The sequence below is a fragment of the Dermacentor andersoni genome, chromosome 3, assembly GCF_023375885.2.
Source record: "Dermacentor andersoni chromosome 3, qqDerAnde1_hic_scaffold, whole genome shotgun sequence".
Taxonomy (NCBI): Eukaryota; Metazoa; Arthropoda; class Arachnida; order Ixodida; family Ixodidae; genus Dermacentor; species Dermacentor andersoni.
In genome coordinates, this window is record NC_092816.1 from 84,442,501 (window position 1) to 84,461,881 (window position 19,381).

The 19,381-nt window shown below is 47.6% G+C and overlaps 1 protein-coding gene across 1 annotated transcript in view; it reads left to right on the top strand.

Annotated features, from left to right (window-relative positions):
- Nucleotides 1–18,485, top strand: part of LOC126543028 (solute carrier family 13 member 2-like) — a 35,894-nt gene extending 17,409 nt beyond the window's left edge. The window contains exons 5-9 of the mRNA XM_055061256.2: nt 4,164–4,271; nt 4,950–5,127; nt 7,353–7,514; nt 15,185–15,322; nt 16,947–18,485. Of these exons, the coding sequence (XP_054917231.2) occupies nt 4,164–4,271; nt 4,950–5,127; nt 7,353–7,514; nt 15,185–15,322; nt 16,947–17,159 (799 nt within the window). The 3' untranslated portion in view covers nt 17,160–18,485. The remainder of the gene's footprint in view (nt 1–4,163; nt 4,272–4,949; nt 5,128–7,352; nt 7,515–15,184; nt 15,323–16,946) is intronic.
- Nucleotides 18,486–19,381: the final 896 nt, after the last annotated feature.

Here is a 19,381-nt window from a genome sequence, read left to right on the forward strand (position 1 = left end):
TGGAGTTGGAAGAATAGATCCAGGTGGTGGAGACAGGCATGCCACAAGTCTAGCGTATTCCACGCGGATCGTGTGACATCAGGCGCGAGTATGCGAATCTTTGTTGCTCCGTCGGTTCTTGATAGTGGCGTGGGTTCCTTCAGGGCCGTTTTCGTGAGACTTCCTAGCAGCTTCATCGGCATGTTCGTTACCCATGGTGCTGCAGTGACCGGGAAGCCACTGAAAAGTTAGGTTATGTTCATCTGCTGGTTGGTGATATAGCGGTCCTATTTCTTGGTCTAGTGATTCTTGTCGTCTACGACGTATAGTGGATAGCAGACATCTTAGGGCTCCCTCCGAATCTGCAAATATACTCCATATTCGCGGTTGTCCTTTAAGAATGATACAAAGTGCACTGCGACCTGCGTCAAAGTCCGCAGCAGTCGAATTATCCGCTGGGAGGCTTTAAATTGAGTGGTGACAACTTTTGCGGGGAAGATCACAGCTTCTGCAGATCCCCCCACAGTTGTCGAGCCATCATTGCAAACCTGAAGATTGTTCTTTTGTGTCTCGTGCAGCACGAATAGAAATAAGTGCTTGAGAGCTGGTGAGGAGTATCCTAATTTTGTCCGAATTTCTGGTGCCGAGGGTCGAGCGTGTGGTAGAGCCAAACACCAAGAAGGTGCCGCCAGCTTCTCGGCAGGCGTATATTTTTTAGGGAGGCAGTCATGGTGCACCGATATTTTCTTGCAATAAGAGGGCCTGGGGTGATCTCCTGGCAACGGGGCGAAGTGATGTGGGTAATGATGTGGATAGCGTGGGTAATGTGCCTGATGTGTGCTCCAAGCACTCCCAATGCCATGTCAATTGTGATTGGGTATTATTGGGATATTTCGATGGTTTCTGCTGTTGATGTGCAGTGCAACAATTCAAGACAAACGCTGGGTGCCTGTGCCCGAGCATTCTCGATTGTGCGGATGTTACTTCTTGAAGTATTGGCCAGTACAGGTAAGCTGTATATCAGATATCCGAGTAACAGCGTTACGTAGAGTGCTAACCTCTCTTGTACTGATGCACCCCACGAATATTCACAGCACACATTTCTCAAGTGAAATATGGGACCTTGTTTGCCAATGTACCACGATATTGAAGTTACGGCTGGTTGAAGCCTCGCTCGCACTTGAGGGCGTATTAGACATGATGTCCAAGCGCAGATAATACCGACATACGTTCATATCTGGACAACACTTGGTATGCGTTCCACTAGACCGAGAAGAACAAGGTTGAATAGTGTGGGACTCAGGGCGCCACATTGGGGAACTCCAGGGTGTGTGTGGTTTGACAAGTCAGGCCATCGTCGATCGGCGCGAAGTAATACTCCATGTCTAACTACGTACAGGTCCCGCGGTACGCTCCACCACCAAGGCCGGCCGATTTACGAGCACCAAGTATGGTGCCATGAGCAACATTGTCATGAACTCTGTTTGCGTCGAGAAACATAGCGAAAGAAAAGCGTTTACATCTCTTCGGAAGGTGAACCTAAGTGACCAGATTGATGACACTATCCATGAAGCAGCTAAGATGTCGAAGTCCGGCCATAGCGTTTGAGCCATAGCGTTTGTAGCGTTCCAGGTATCACTCCAATCTCGCGAGGATAATGCGTTCTATCGCCTTACCTATGCAACCAGCCAGCGCGATTGGGCGATATTACGTCAGTTCTAGTGAAGACTTGCCAGGTTTGAGGAGTGGCACCACGCATGTAAGGCCACCGATCCGCTGAGAAAGACGAGCCGAGGCTGCGCAAGAAACGATCGGGTGCCATTTGTGCACTGTGCGCAAGGTGTCATTTATCGGTTCCCTTTCACGTGTGGCAAAGTATACATAAGGCAGACAGGCAGATGTTTCAATGACAAGCTAAGAGAACACAAACAAAAATTGAATTATCGAGATAGACATGTCTCAGTGCATTGTGATGATTGTAGCTGTAAACCAATGTTTAATGATTGTATAGTTGTGTTTAGAAATGCAGATAAAGATACAAGGGAGATTGTAGAAGCAAGCTTGATTACAAAGAAGGTGGAAACTGCGTCAGCACACCGTCGATCTCTCTGAGCAGAAAAGAAATGGCCTGTCTGGAAAATGCTGGGCTCCGCATGCGATGATTTTCACTCGTGTGAGCCGGTATAAATACCATGCTTTCTTGAAATAAAACTCAGTTGATAGTTAGCGCACGTCCTGTCGTCTTTCATTTCCCCGTCAATACAGCGCTATGACTGCAATTGATGCAATGAACCAACTAGCCCAAAAATCTGAACTCGTGGTGGTCGCTGAATGTACCACTGACGAAACATGACTGCATCCGACGCCATCTGAGCTAGCCTGCTCGCCCTGCGGTCTCTCTTCGACAGGCTTGGCTTCATCGCTATCATCTCGGCCTTCGCAGCTGGCCTGACTTAGAGGATCAAACTGGCTTAACAAGGTATTCTAAGCCTAATCGTAGTCGCGTTTCTCCTCATCAATCAGGTGTTCCAAAACACACGTTAGATTACAAGGGAGCAAGAGGATGAACCGTATGGACCGGAAGCCGCTGTTTACACCTTCTCTTCCGCAAATTGTTTCGAAGTCCGCAAGAAAAGTAAAACTGCTCTCGCCTGACTTAGAATTGTGGAGATGGTATCGTCGTTTGTGCCACATCCACAGCTTGAATATCTCGACCGCTCTGTCGCCATGTCTTTTGCCGACTCTATAACATTGGGTCGGCTCTGCCTTAAATCCCTTTGGGCGTCCCATCGACAGCAGGAACGATGCAAAGCCGGTGCTGACATGAACCGCGTCGCCTTCCCTTTTCGTCGAGGGAGAAGCGCAAGGAGAACTTTTTCGTCGAAGTAGAAGTTCAAGCTGCATAAAACCGAAGTCCACATCAAGGGGTCAGCAGTTGTGTGGAACTCTGAAGGCTGCCAATGGATTTGTTGTGGTCCTCTGTGCCCCTGGACACCTCAGTTCGACCCACGGAAAGGGTTCGGCAGTTTCCTGGAACTTTGCAGCTTGTCAGCAAGGGAAACTACTTCAGAAGGACGAGGGGGGGAGGGGGGAGTGCCCGTTGCCTCGATGTAGGCAAGCAGTGTGGCGCAGCAATACTAACCAAAATTAGGTATCTATAGGATATGAGTCCTCTCTCATTCCACTGGATGATCGATGCTTCTCTGCCCTCTTTGCGGAACGATCACGGATTCTCAGCCATGACTACACGAAGGTTCCCAAGACTGAGGTGAGCGCGTTAAACACTTGCAGGCACTTCTAGCCGTTGGAGGTGTGATACCTTTGAGTAGTTCTTTGATGACATTCATTAGGGACCGCAGCATCAGAATCATCTGTCGGTAAACTCTTGGTACTTCATTAACTGAAGTCGGAGTAGCAGTAAACACTAGTTGGGAGGGTTCTTTGGTAGACCCTGCGTGTGAAAGCGGATGCTAGTTACCCGCTAGTTACTTCTCCGTCTGATTCCTCTTTGTGTTTGCAGGATTAGTTGTTCGCAAAAATAATGAGTTATGTATAAGCTGCATATAGCAACACCCCGTCGTGTACCGTCTAAGACAGCGCTGTGGAGCGGGAGCTTTCATTCCAAGAAAATACATAGCTGAGGAACGCATGCGGCTGTAATATCTGTAGTACCCCCAATTTAATGGAATACCGATAACATCTGCGACGGTTCATCTTCCTTCAACGTTTACAGGCATAGTTATAAAAAATAGAAAAAATAAGCACGTGTGAATATACAGCGTTTATATCTCGCTTCACGCCCGTTTCACTTTTATACAACAGGCCAGTCGATTTTGCTCAGAGGAAGAAAAAAGCTGCGTGGTTCCTCTTGAACATTCGAATGTCATATCCACCAAGGTTGAGGTACAATTCAAATGGGTTCATTCAGGCAAAGAAAAAATTGTGGCGTTCGTTAAGGCGTTCGTCTTATAAAAAAAATTCTAGAATGCATCTTTTCTGCAAGTTTATTTTTCGTCTATGGCTCAGCTGCTTTTCCCGCGCAAGATGCAGTGACCGCCGTGGGTTATATATATATATATATATATATATATATATATATATCCGTATTTTCAGCTATCGCCACACCGACGCTATGATTTTGGTCTTCGTGGTGCTTTAACTTTTCGCCAACACTTTGATCGCAGTTTTTCCGAGTGGTGCGTCACGTTTCTGATGACTTCAATGATCCTTCTCTGGTTCACGATGAAGCCCCAGATTTTCCCTGGCTGGGTGGAAATGATTCCTCATGGAAAGTAAGTCTGCCATGAAGGCGCTCACTTCATTTGTTTTTGTCTTACTGCTAATTTATTCTCCATGTTAAGGCAATAATATAAACGTCTGTCGCTATACGAAGGCGCCATTTACAGAAACTGTGCTTCTGGCCAGAGATGCAGACTAGATTGGACTAGAGTGGAAAGGGCCTCTGCCTCTCCTGTTCACTAGCTGACTGATTTAAATATTTTCACTGCAATGCAGATGCGGGGGGCTCAGGGCATCAATATTTAGGCTGCTCGCGGGTAATTGGTTTTCAGAGGTGCATATGAAAACCGAATAAAATACTACTGCCACGATGACTCAGCCATATAGGTTGTTGTATACAGTATTCTAACCAAACCTAGAATTATTTCAGCTAACAAATTCAGCATAGGGGTTCGTATCTGCCGACGTGGGCAGCTTTTTTGAAAAACGCCAGATTACTGTTGCCGCTTGCACAGAACATAGTGAACTGGCTCATACGTTTGTAATGTATTGTTGTAATTCACCTTCACCGCACTGCACGCAAAAGATATGCGTTGACGCAAGTGCATGTACTCCGGTTTTACTTGCGGTATTTTATGCATGCCTGACGCCGCTCATTACGAAGAGCGGGAACTGGCTTCCTGAGCCACGCTTCCTTAACTAAGAGTTACACCCAACCTATTTTCGTGCAGGTACATAAGGTCGTCCGCCCCTGCCATGATGGCCACGTTCCTGCTTTTCGTGATTCCCAGGGATCCCCGCAAGCCCGGTGGCCGAACACTCATCACGTGGCGAGAGGCCAACGAGCGCGCTCACTGGGGTATCATGCTTCTCATCGGAGGAGGCATGTGCCTTGCTGAGGGCTGCAAGGTAGCACTACTATTTCAGGCTTTCTCAGTGCATCGGAGGTTTTTTTGTTCCATTATTATCATGTGGCTGAGTAACGTATTACACCGCCAACGTATGTGTTTAAGAGTGGTTAAACGAGGAATGTCGCATGGAACAAGCGTTTCGACAAATAGGCTTGTTTTCGTCGGTGCAGCAGTTGACTTCCCAGCTTGCCTCTTCTTCGTCAGGGCGGCACTTGCTGAGCACTCTATATCCTGGCGAAGACACCTTTCGTGGTCGAATGGTTTTCTCTAGCGACTTTCAGTGTTCAATCGCTCTTAATCGCTTCAAGCCTGCGTGTTCATTTGAACTTTTGTCTTGCTCGGACTCCAAGAGTACGTAACTTGTTGCTGCGATAACCACAAAGAAAAAGAACGCAGGACCCTTTTTACTGTCTGTTTACTGTTTTTACAGGACCTTATTTTACTGTCTTTTTTGACACTGACAGAAGCGGGTCACTGTCATATCAGCCATGACATGGACTCACTGTCCACGACATCCTCCTGTACTTCTTCGCAGTTTCATGTTACTATGTCGTCTGAGCTGGGAGCTTTCCTGAGCACGCATTGGGAAATCAATAATCCCAGGAAGTGATATCTAAGCCAACTTTTTTATTTTACGTCATTTATTGAAGCAGACGTTGGCATGCATTAGGCAGTTCGGGCAAAAAATCGACCATGTTCCTTGTCTCATGCGAGTGAGTGAGAAAATTTTATTTGGAGTCTGAACGATTCGCGTCCGGCGATTTAGTGGGCTGGGGCACTCGCCGAGGTTACGGCCAAGGGTTCTTGCCTCCCGACGGCTTCCTTGACCCGTTGGACTGTCCAGAGTTGGTCTTCGAGGTTCGAGTTGAACAGGGCGACCTCCCATCGCGCGCGGAGGCGGTTGGTGGAGGTCTTGCTCTCATTATTGTGTATTAGTTACTGGCATTCCTATAGCATGTGTTTTAGCGTGGCTCTGGTGCCATACACTTTGCATCTATCTGTGTATGTCTGGATAAATAGCGTGCATTAGTATCGGACTCTTTTGTGATTTGGTTTGTAGTTGTCGCCAATGGACAGCTTTCGAGTTGCGGATGGGGTGGCGGATAAGTGCATGCATCTTGTAATGGTTGGTCATGTCGTCGAACTTGGTCATTTTGTCTTCCCATCCCCATATTTCGGAGGGCCCTGTCGAGGGGTCTATGTTTGTCGCAGCTTGGAAAGTAAGTCCTTCAGCTACGTTGTGTGCCACCGCGTTAGGGTTATCCTCTCTCGTCGAGTCAGGGTTGTGGGCTGGTATACATAGGATTTGGACGCATCTGTCTTCCGTTGTTGTTTTGCCTTTTCTGAGTATGTTAAGCACCTCAGGTGAGATCTGGCCGTTCGCAAAGTTGCGTACTGCAGTTTGGGAATCGCTGAATATATAGTATACGTTGGTTTGTGCTATGGCTAACGCTATAGCTGCTTCCTCCGCCGTTTCGATGCGTGTTGTGTTTATAGTAAAGCTCGTGCAGCATTGTCTGTTGTGGTTAAGTACTGCTGCGACAAAGCTGCGTTTGTGTTTGTAGCGTGCAGCGTCTACAAAGACCGCGTCCTTTTCTCTTCCATAGTTCTACGCCATGTTCTTTGCCCTGCTTTTGCTCCTGCCCTCGTGGTGCATATTCTGGGATACATAATCTTGGGTAGTGGATGTACTGTGAGTTTGGCCCTTATTTCCTTTATGTGTCCTGTTTGTCTCCGTGTTCTTTATGGCAGCGGATCCCTAGTTTATCTCATACGAGCAGTCACGAGATATCTGAATCTTTGAAACCAGGCGTGCGAAGTCGAAAGATAGTAATCATGCTTTCTCTCTAAATAACACTCCGTTTAGTGGTTCGTATGCCGTTTCTGCATATCTGTTCATCCACTTGGAGCTCATTTCGGTGTATTTTATTATGCTCAGCGTGATACCAGTTATACTGACGCTTTATTTACCTATAGACACCGATCATGGCGATCAGTATGGGCAGGAACGTTCACTTCCTTGCGTCCTATAAGAAATAAATATATAATTTACTGTTATCTGTCTGGCACTGGAAATAAATTACGATTCATCCCTCATTAGGATGTTCTTCCAAAGAATAGACGAAAGTCGAAAGAATTATTTTGGTAAATGCACCACAGTAGCAGAAAAGTTTGTTTCTAAGCTACTGGTACTTAAATTGCTCTTTTATTTCTTTATTCTAGCAATCAGGCCTGTCAGCGCTTCTGGTGCACCACCTGAAGTGCCTTGACGTGCTTCCTCAGCCGCTGATGGTCTTCGTCCTCTGCTTTGCCACGTCCATGTTCACCGAGGTGGCGAGCAACCCGGCCGTCAGTTCCATACTCTTGCCCGTAGTTTTCGAAATGGTGAGGATACATAGAGAGACAACGGTGATAAGAGAAAGCTAACAGGCTACCCGCTAAAAAATTGATTACCTACCTTTTCTCTAGAGAAACCGCTGCAGGGGTTAAAAGACGGAAGGGATAAAAAGAAAAAAGTCACAGTTTTGCCCGAAAGGCGAAGCATTCATTGCGATAGCAAATTGCTATTGAACGGCTATACGAAGTAAGGTTGGCTATCAGCTGCATAAAATGCTGTAAATGTTAACTTAGTAACTGAATTTCCAAGCACATTGTCACGCGCACAAGGGCGAACACGAGCACATATCACTCGATGACCACGGACACTCGATGTCGGAACGCTCGATGGATGAAGAAGCAGGAGCGGCTTGTTCATTTCCCTTCGTACTTCCTCTCGCTTCAACGCAAGCTAGACCCACGAAAATTTAGCGCACACGAGTCCATTAGCTATTTCAGGTCGGCTAGCGTTTTAACGCACCGAACATTGCCTCCAAGGTAGGACGCGTGCCGCCGCAATCAGCAGCCGCAACTGTAGGAGAACAGGAGATGCGCACTAACCTGTGCCCCACCCCCAAGCTCCCGTCCTTGTTTTAGCACGTGCACATCTCTCCACTTCTACCCTTGCGCTGCTGAGAGGACGGCGTGTACCTTCACGCCTTGCTCCTTTGTGACCGCGAGAAGACACCGGCGCATCTAGCCACCGTCCCTCTTGGCTCACCCTCACAAACATTCCCTCGCACCTGCAGCATACGGCGCGCGATCGCGATGGTGTCGCACTTGGACTTTATATGGAACACCACGACGACGACGACGACGACGCACGACAGCCACAACGAAGGTGACGTCGATTATCAGAAATTCGAAACAAAATTGCAATAAACATTGGTGGTGTCCCGTAACGATCGGCACGCATGTGAGCGTGCCTGCAACACTGTATCGGTCCATCCCATTGACTGCGCTTTTAGAGCGATAGCTGTCCTTAGTTAGTTCGCCCACTTTGAATGGATGTCGGTGGATCTTGCATATTAACTGGAGAGGGCTACATGGACGTACAGGAGAGAGCACAGAAGAGTATCACAATCGATGCTTCGCCGAAAGGCGAAGCATCGATTGCTATAGCAAATTAGCAGACAACCATGCAAAGTAAGGATAGTGCTTTTATCGGCCATATCAAGTTGTAAACATTCGCTTGCTAACTAATTTAACAAGCATGGTATCAGCGTGCGCAGCAAACATGGAGAAATCGCACTCGATGACCGCGGACACTCGCTGTCGAAACGCTGGCGTGAGGAAGCGTGGCAGCAGCAGCGAGCAAAGTGATCGTCCTGTCTATCGCTTCAATGCAAAGTGAGAGCCGAGAACACGCAGCACGCACAAAGCTACGAGCCACCGACGCACCTTATACTCTGCCCCAACGCAGATCGCTCTAAAGATACGGCCGCGCGACCGCACGCAGCCGCCCCATGCGCAGTGACAGCCGGAATAGAACACCGCCCCCCTTTCCCTCAACTCCCACCTGCGCCTCTCAACGTTTGGTTCCTCGCGCGCCGCAGAAGACGCGCGCTTCCTCACTGCTTCCACCCCTTTCGCGCGGTTTAGATCGAAGAGCGATCGTCCTCTCCTCTCGCAAGCTTTCACTCGCACATGCAGCGTAGGGCGCGCGGCGACGATGTTGTCGCCCTTGGACTTTATGCGGAACCTCACGGCGACGGCGACGGCGATGACGACGCCGATGGCAGAAATGCGTTTGGAGTGCCCGTATAATTGCTATCACATTCAAAGCGGAGATAGAAAGCGCAAATGCAGAAGCGGACCGCGAAGTACTCGACTGGCTGGCGTGCACGCGGGTGACGTTTACAGGAGAAGGAGGTGAGGAGGACGCACAGCGACTGTGGGCGCCCCATCCGCAGCAGGCACCTGAAGAACTAAGGAATGTAAATGTGCCTTTAGTTTGTCCTGTTTACTAGGGTTGAGGATTGGGCGAGTTGGTATTGCATTCTGAAACTGGTACAGTGCAACATAAAAAGGAAGAAAGAAGCCGAGCCGGCCAGATAAAGGCTCTGTTCCTTTAATCTCGCCAGCTCGGCTGGTTTCTTTCTTTGTATGTCGTGCTGTACCAGTTCTATAATTTGTCCTAGACCTTCCACCGTCGAACGCTGGCACTTAATAGGTAGTCATGGAAACGAAGATGCACCTAAGATGCTAGGGATAGTGGATGTTGCTATGGAGTTTCAACTGGCGTGCTGCAACAAGAACAACATACACTAAGTCGTAGTATCATTTGGCGTTGTGGTTGGCTGCTAGACTCTTTATCATGCAGCTAAATCTATCAACACGAGCACTTTATCATATCGCTCCCACCGAAATGCGACGGCCGGGGTCGAGTCTATTCTAACAGATTCCTAACTGGTTTTCTGATAATTAGCATTTCCAAAAGCATACCACTCTCATTTTATTGGATCGAAGCAAGCAACGTATAACCACCACTGTAATTCTTGCATTCTGTAGCTTAGTGGCAGTTTTGGTCTAGGTCTATCAGGACAGCGTATAAACCGCCGCTTGTTTTAAGGCTCCAGGAAGATATTTATTGGCCGTCCTCACAAAATGAATCATCTATAATTCATTGCTCAATAATGTAGATTGGTTGGTTGACTTTTCGTTAAAATATTTATTTTATGCACTCGCTCATGTTTCCTTCTTTTTTTTCTCTTTTGCAGCTGACCTGACTATATATCTTGGAAATATAGCTGCAACACTGTAGAGTAATCTTGAAGTAAGCGATAACTGTTGACAACGAGTCGACGGCGAATGCTTATTATGAAATAGCCAAAAATTCGGCAGACGTTCTTGCAGAAGGCAAATTTGACAGGAATGCGTCATATAGAGGCGCCATATAGAGGTGCCCTCGCGAAGTCTGTGCGTGGATTCCGAAATGTATGGCGCGCCGGAACGTGCGAATGCTGGAAAACGCGTGCTGCGGCAGCCGGCCTCTCCTCTCACGCTTCTTTCTGGTCACCCTGTGCACCCTAGTGACGCCGCTGAGAAGTCCACACGCAGCCTCCTAGACGAGAAGCATGGCAAGCCAATGCGTAAGAACGCTGAGAATTGTTCGCTCGCTTGCTGCGCACCCTCTGGCTCATACACGTTGAGCCAAGTTGGCTGGAAGTTCATTGGAGTGCGGCAGATACCCAGTGGATTCACGGCTCAGGGATTCCACTTCCGGCCACCGAGCGTGACGGACGTGTATGTCATGTGCTCCGTAGGAGCGGCATCAGCGGCCCAGACGGGCCGCGGTAACAGGATTTCTGCCTCGGACAACGAGTACCAAGTTGTTTTGCCTAGTCTGCCCACAGGGCGTTTTGTTTTGAATACGGTTTTCCAACACTGGTGCTATCAGGGCCCGCCAATACCGGGTGAAAGATTTTCGCGACGCGCTCGCTCAGTTATTGCCCCTGCCTGAAGTGTTTGCCCTCGGGGCCTACCGTATGAGCCATGTGTGGGCCATGACCTTCAAGGACCGCGACGCGGTGAAAGAGATCGTTAGCGTTGGAGAGCTGCAGGTCAAAAAGGGCCGGTGTCTCGTCATTGACCCCGCCAACCAGGACGTATGCCTGAAAGTGCATTGGCTGCCGCCCAGCGTTCCTGACGAGGATGTACGTCTGGCCTTCGCGCCGTTTGGAAAGGTCACGGACGTCATCCGCGAGCGCTGGCGGGTTCACGGCGTTGTAGATAAGAACTCACCAACAAGGCTGGTTACGCTTAAGTTGAAGTCGGGCGTAAAGCTCGACGACCTTCCGCATCAGGTGAGCGTCGCCGGCAAAGTGGCTCTCGTGGTTGAGCAGGGCAGGGCTCCTTTCTGCCTACGCTGCCGCGGCACGGGTCACATTCGTCGCGAGTGCCGCATTCCACGGTGTGGTGCCTGCCGACGCTTCGGTCATGAGGACAGTCAGTGTGAGCGGACGTACGCTATCGTGACCGGACACGTGGGCAACGAGGACAACTCTGCCATACTCATGGACGAGGCGGACATGGAAGGCGCGTCGTCCGCGGCTGGTGAAGCAGCTGACGTGTGTACGACTTCAACAGCAGGAGAAACAAGTCGCTCAGGCTGCCGCCACAGGACGCGAACAAGCGACTGCAGAGGGCATTGCGGCCGTGCCGAATGCTGAAGTGAAAACCCCACTTCAGACGGGCGCGACCTCCTGCCTCCTTGAACCTGAGTGCATGAACACCTTTAGCGGCCCAGCTAGCCAACCGACGGGGAAACGGCCCCACGACCAGAAAGTTGACCGGGCGGAGAGACAGAATGGCAGCGGTGGCGATGAGCCACCGCCCAAAGCGTCAGGTATAAGGAGGTCGACCTTGAAGCCGCGGCCGAGCATTACGGTCGATCCACGGCAGACGGGTAAACCGCCTCCGTAACTCCGTGCTCTCTAGCTCGAGTGGGGTTGGGGGTTCGGTGAGTGCAATGGCCGTCATTCTGAGTGCTACTTTTTTAGATTCTTGTCAGGAAAGGAGGCGCAAGTTGCACTTGAGTGCCCTTTTCGGAAGGTCGAGCTGTGTTTCCTTTAGTGGCATTCGACGTGGTTATCGGCGCGCCATTATGAGCACTCATCCCTGTGTAACTGTGATGGGCACCATTCTACCGTGTAGCCATGGCGGTTAATATCGAAGCAACGCTATGCGTACCCACGTTAAATGTACGAGGGCATAGTGCAAGAAGACGGCAATGTCGGTTAAGTCGGCTCCTCTTAGATAAGGACTTACATATATTGGAAATACAAGAAACGAAAAGTGAAAGCCAAGAGCTAACCGACATAATGGTGTCTAATTTTCATGCTCACTTTGACGTGTCTGTTTGTCACGCGGTTGGTGGATCAGATGGCTGCGCTATATTCATACGAAATAACTTTAGCATTTCTGTGCAGTCGGTGTTTTCGTGTGAAACTGGGCTCCTCGTAGTGGCTGATTTTTGTTTTTGGGATGTGGATTACCGTGCCATTTGTATCTATGCGCCGAATATTGAAACGGACCGTCGATCTTTCTTTGAGCGTCTTGAAGTATACGTAAACTGTTCCAAGGTCGTAATACTGTTGGGTGATTTTAACTGTTTGCTACGCTGAAGACCGAGCAAAATGTGGACGCGTTCGCGATAAGAGTGCCGAATTTGTAAACGCAGTGGTGCATGATTATGACCTGGAAGATCTGGTTAGTGCTTCTGCCAGCGGTACTCGCCCGCGATTTACCCACTTCCAGCGTGACAGCCACGCTCGAATGGATAGATTATACGCGTCAGCCGAATTGGTGCCCTTATGTTGCGAATATGATGTGCAGGCTGTAGCATACAGCAATCACTGCTTGGTAACTGCCACGTTCGGGAAAAGACAGAGCAAACGGCCCTTTAACTGGGATCTCTGGAAAATGAAAGCGCAGTTGTTGCATGATGATCCTTTGTCGATGCTGTAGGGAAGGAACTAGAAAACCTGACTTCAGCCAAGCCAGTAAGCTTTGCCATTCAATGGGAAGAATTTAAACAGAAAGTAAAAACAATGGCCATTGAAAGGAGCAGTGTCAATAGACACAACCTGAAACAAGCAAAAACAAAGCTTCGCCAGCAACTGCAATTTTTTATTAGCATGGAAAGTGTCGAGCCTAGTGTGTATGTTAACGAAATTAAAGGAAGTGAAAACTGAACTGGAAAGGAAAAATACAAAGCAGCACTAGTGAGATCAAGGTATGAGAAGTTGTGGGCGGAAGAAACTCTAAATGAAGCGAGCTTAATCAGACGAGAAAAGGTACGCATGTCGGAAGGAAATCTGCCAGCTAGCTAAATGCAATCACATTACATCCGACAAAAATGACATCAAGCAAAGGATTGCCGATCACTTTAAAGGAACTTTAGCTCATCCGCGCAATCCTAAATATAACTACCAGAATGAATTTCTCTCACTGATGCCAAAGCTCAGTGAAGAAGGTAGGACATAGCTGGAACTGCCAATTAGCCTGAGTGAGATAGAGCGCGCCATAGACAAGTTATCCATCGGTAAGCACCTGGGCCTGATGGCTTGGGAGCCACTTTCTATACAACCTTCAAGTCTGCATTGGCTCGTGTTCTTCACGAAGTTATCAGCGAAGCGTATTAGCGAAAAACATTGCCCTTGTCATTCACAACCTCGTATATCGTGCTAATTCCGAAGAGTGATGACGAGGAAAAACTTATGTTGCCAAGGGTCATGTCGCCCGATAACTCTAGCCAACGTCGACTATAATCTATTCACGAAAGTTTTGGCCAAGTGTAATTAAAACATTGGTAGGGCCACACCGGACTTGTGGCATTAAAGGCCGCAGTATCGCAACAAATGTACACGCGACTTGAAGTGTGCTTGAGTGCTGCGATGCGATTGGCGATCACGTCGCGATGATGCAGATCGATTTGGCCTTCGACCTCGTCTCGCACAAGGCTTTGTTCTGCATACTTGAACATGCGAACGTTGGCAAAGTCATAACGGAAGGCTTCATGATGGCGTACAGAGAATGCTTAACGCGCATCATTGTTAATGGGGAGCTGACCAATAGCTTTCGCGTGCTCTCGTCTGTGCGGCAAGGATGCCCGCTGCCACCCCTTCTATTTGTTGCTTATCTCGAACCACTATGTTTATTATGCAACAAAGAGGTGAAGCATGCAGATAGGACACAAGAGTAGAGAAGTGGACAACACGAACGCCGACTATCAACTGAAGGGAACACTGAGGCGAAAAAAGAAAGAAAACACAAAACTCACCTGCGCAAGCTCAGGAACGGTATCACCACGTTTCAGTCGCGTATATGTGCCGATCTACGTGATAGGTAACTGTTACAGCACTTAATCTCTTCCTTATGTAAAGTAATCGAAGGCTGACTCACGCACGCCCTTCCACCATTATAGATATGCCATGCATCTACCATAAGACGCGTATCTTCATTCTTATGCCTGTACAATATCGCGCATTCATCTAACTCTGGGGTGCAGTTACAATCCTGGCAATGTAGGGAAAGATTAGAAGGCGATCCACCGGTTAACGACCTTTTATGTTCCATTAGCCTCTGACTGATGCACCGTTCCGTTTGCCCTACGTAGAACTGGGCCCAGCTAGGGGGAATATTATAAACCGCACCCATACGACAGTCAGTAAAACTGTTGTTCTTATTGTGCTTCACTGGACAAGTATCTGTTCTTTTTTTTTTTGCCTTTTACCGGCTCCTTTTTTCTCTGTACGGCAGCGCATATCTTATGTAGCTCATTGGGAGCAGTGAAAGCAACATTAACATCATATCTACTTGCAACTTTGTTAAGCCTGTGCGACACTGAATTAATGTATATAGGATAGCGACTACTCTTTTTTTGCTATTACTGCTTTCTGTAATCACGTCCATCCCCCTCGAAACCGACTTCTTTAGGCGCTCAGCCACAGCGGCCACTGCTACACTAGGATAACCTGCTTCTAATAGGCGCCGGACCTGTGCATTAAAATTGGCGCTCATTTTGTGCATGCAGGATCTGGTGACAGAAGACTTATGGTGACCCAGATAGGTGGGGAAACGATCGAAGGCATACACATAGACAGTTAGACCACAGAAAGTGCGTGAAGTGTCGCAAGAATGGTAACGCTCTAAAATCTCCTTTTCATTTCACGCAGGCGATAGCGATGCGGTTGCATCCGCTATACCTCGCAATGCCGGTGACGATCGGCGCTTCGTTTTCCTTCATGCTCCCTGCTGCCGCACCACCTAACGCGATCGTGTACGAACTGGCGGAAATAACAATTCCTGATATGGTGAGCCTTCTATCTCTAAAACATGTCCTGCTAGCAATGCATTTGGGCACACACAGAGTGACTATTGCTCTTTGGTGCGAGATGACGGGAAAATCAGGCACCCACCCGTACGTAGCAATTGCTACAAAGGAAACCCATACGGGTTCCTCGAAAGAAGAGCCTCACAGTTGATTTTTCCTGGTCCGGGGCTGGAAGCCGGGACCACCGCCTTTCCGGAGCAGCCGCTCTACCATCTGAGCTAACCAGGCGGCTAGCAGATGGCAGGGTGAAGTCCAATTGGTCAAGAACTCGAAACAAAGGCAAGAGTTCGACATAATGGTTCTGCGGAAACCCGCAAGGTCGACAGAAGTATTTAATGAAGGGAAAATCGGACCTCCACCCGTTGGTAGCAATTGCTACAAAGCCAATTGAACTATTACGTGAAACTCTTGCATTTGCTTCGAGTTGTTGACAAATTCGACTTCGCCCTACCATCTGCTAGCCGCCTGGTCAGCTCAAATGGTAGAGCGGCCGCCCCGGAAAGGCGGTGGTCCCGGGTTTGAGTCCCGGACCAGGACGAATGTTTCTTCAATTGCGAGGCTTTTCTTTCAAGGAACCCGTATGGGTTTCCTTTGTAGCAATTGCTACGAACGAGTGGACGTCTGATTTCCCCTTCATTAATTACTGCTCTCCCCCTTGCGGGTTTCCGCAGAACTATTGTGCGAGATAGAGCGCCGCAGAGCCTTTCTTCGCCTGGGTACATTATACCATGGAGTAGCCAGTTCAACTGGTCTGACGGCTTGCTAAGTAGTCAGAAGACGACTACGCTTTATGTAATTTTACGTAATTATACAAGACATGGCAGCACTATGCATTTGTTTGAACTTGCATTTGAAATTTTCGGTGTACGAGGCTGTTTGGAGTCGCGCTTTTTAGCTAATTCATGCGTTGTCGATTCAAATTCTTTTAGTTGATCCCTAACGCTCTCAATGCATTACTTTTGCATATATGAAGGCTGGTACTTCTCGTTACCACTGTCCAAATACTTGAGTAAGACAATAAAGATAAAAATTATCTGGCATCGAGAAGCAAGATCTCCCTTGCTTCAAATAACTGCCTTACATCTAATATTCGACCCATTGTGGCACGGCACGGGATGACATATAGAACGGCGTTTTACGCAAGTTTATTTAAAGCACTCGCTAAATTATCTTGCATGGAAATATAAGCGGTGAAACAATTTCAACTCGCATAAGAGCACCTTAGCCTACATGTATAGTATATAAAAAGCCGATGTCTCATTGAACTTCAATGAAACAATTTTACATCTCTGGAGAAGTTGCAATGCGGGAGCTGTGCTGCCGCAGATTAAGTGAAGAGTAATTGTGCATGCACTGCTCCACATTCTTTCTTTTGCCATTTACAATTTTGCCGTTTGTTCTTACACCCTTGCTTTATTTTCACTTTGTCGTTGTGTAATGACGTCGGAATCCTAAAAGGAAGCACCTCTAGCTAACTTTTTCTTTCCGGGACGCTTCATGGCTCATTTCCATAGAATGCACGATCACTCGGTTTTTGTGTATTGTAAGACATGTTGATAGGGTTTCACAAAGTTCTTATTATTTTTTTCCTTTTAATTCCACAGGCAAAGCCAGGATTCTTCATGAACATGATCTGCGTCTTGGTGGAAGTCGGCATGATTCACGCAATAGGCTTTCCCATCTTCGGCCTTGAAAAGTTTCCCGCCTGGGCTAGGCCCCCCGAAGCTACGGTATCTTTAACCGCTATCCCAAGCACGACAGACTTTATGTCGTTGCCAACAGGGGTGACCACATTTAACTACACACAAGTCTCGTAAAGTATGTGCTTGACCAGCGGCAATTTGTCCCTCTTCATTTCTCAGTTGCCTGTGGAGCTCCGACACTAAGTATGTTTTTAGTTTCCACTTCTTCGTTATTTTAGACCCACAAACTGAGTAACTTTGGAAGCAATAACGGCAGTTTCGAAAACAAGAGGGCCAATCTCTAAACACGTTTTTTAAGGATCTTAGCGGTACACAACCACTGCACACCTTTATGCAACCCCCCCCCCCCCAAAAAAAAAAAAAAAAGCATGCACACACTGATAAATTACTGCAGCCTTGACATCTCCGATGCTGCATTTCAAGGAAGGATGGAACGAGTATACTGAGCGGGAAGTAGATGCACCCACTTTACGATGGTGGACCAAGCTGTACCGAAGATCTTGTTTTTCTAAGACGAAGTCGCCAGCTAATTAAGGAGCCGCTTCCACTGCTCTTTTCGTACAACTTCTTTGTGCAGGCTACTATCGTGTACACTACACCAAGCTGAAGCCCCACCAACAACCATAACACAAAGGAATGCTTCCGGCTGCGAAGTTCTTAAACGCGCCGCAACTTTCAGAAAAAACGTTTTCGGTGGTGTAAAGTAGAAGTGACGTATTCTTTCTCTTCGTTGTCCTTTTTCTCCTAAGGGAATCACTTTTGCAGCCATTTATTTTGCTGCAGAGTTTTTTTTTTTTTTTGAACATGTGACCGACACTGTTACTGAGCCTTTCACGTTTACGACTTATCTGTTGGCTGCTTTGAGCAAATAAGAGAGCTCGAAATCTCTCACTCCGAAAGCGCAGACCACTGACATGTGAAATTAAAAGCGGGTGCTAGGCCTAAGAATACAACGTAGTTTGGCTACTGTTGTACGTCTGCTGGTTAAGCGTCATTGTGAAATTCTAGAGAAGAAGTCAGGAGTCAGCATATTTTTTCTTTGGCTAATCATTGTTTATCTGCTGCATTGTGCTAATTCTTAGAGTCAGTTCTTTTTTGCCAAGTCTAATTTGTGTCGGTAAAGGAAGGCAATTATTGTAAATTGTCACGAGCTTCTGGACCTGCCTTCGGAGAAAGGGCTATTTACGGTGCGCTTATACAGGACAAGTTAACCACACCCCGCTATGTGCCTAAGCTTGGCGTAATGAAACTAACATGGTTGACAGCCAACATGCCTGATTAACTAAACACATGGGCCGAGAAAGAAGGCCGCATTTTGAAGTCACGAGTCCATCAGGGCGAGTAAACTTCGAGTTGTAATCATAATCACAAGTCAACTATGTTTGTCTCCAATCATAATCATCAGTCAGAAGCGCTTGCCGAGCAACATTGCAATTTTTACTTGAATACTAACATCATACATAACATTACGCATAATATTTGACACGAAGGCCGCACCTTCACGAGAATCAGGTTTTGCGGTACCTTCGGTTTTTCACAGTGCTCTGTTTTGTAGCACCTTTATGTGTACAACATTTTGCTATGTTTGCTTCACTTCCCTAATTGTATCGCCATGTACACACACACTAAGCGCTACGCTTCCCACACCCTGCTCGCGGGAACGAGTGCGTAAAGACGCGCCTGCCTCAGTTTCTAAGCGAGGAATATTCTAAGCACCACGTAAGAAAACGGACGCTTTTCTCTGTGTGACAGCTAGTGTGCATATAAGTTGTAAAAAGTTCGTTTTAACCAATAACAGTTTTTCGCATTGGCAGAAAAAATGTTTACCCTGCAATACCCAAGGTAATACCCAATGCTACGCTGAGATTGATGAAAGAGAAAGCTGATTTGAGCGTGGGAAGCTAGATGCGAAGTCCATGCTTGGCATTTTCGATAGCTAGAAGGAAGTTTCAGCAGTGAATAGTCGAACAAAGAAGTCACTACATAACTAAATAATATAGTTATTAGGCCTTACCTCAACGTTCCAATGTTCTTGCACAAATGTACTACCAAAGGGGAGAAACAAAGGTTAACGATTAATTCTACTTTTCTTTGACGTGGAACAGTGTTTCTGCATTGCATAGTTGGTATGAGACGTGACCATCTTTGCACTGAACTCTTCAACACCGGGTGAAGCAATGAACTGTGAGTATGTCTTATAGGGCACCTCACCAGGCCCCAGAGCCAATTTCCGTTATACGCTGGAAGTTGTTACATGCGCTCTAGGGAGCGTTCTGCCGCAATAATGTTTCGAATCGGCTCATTAATAGCGGAGATAGAAATAGTTCAGTGCCGCG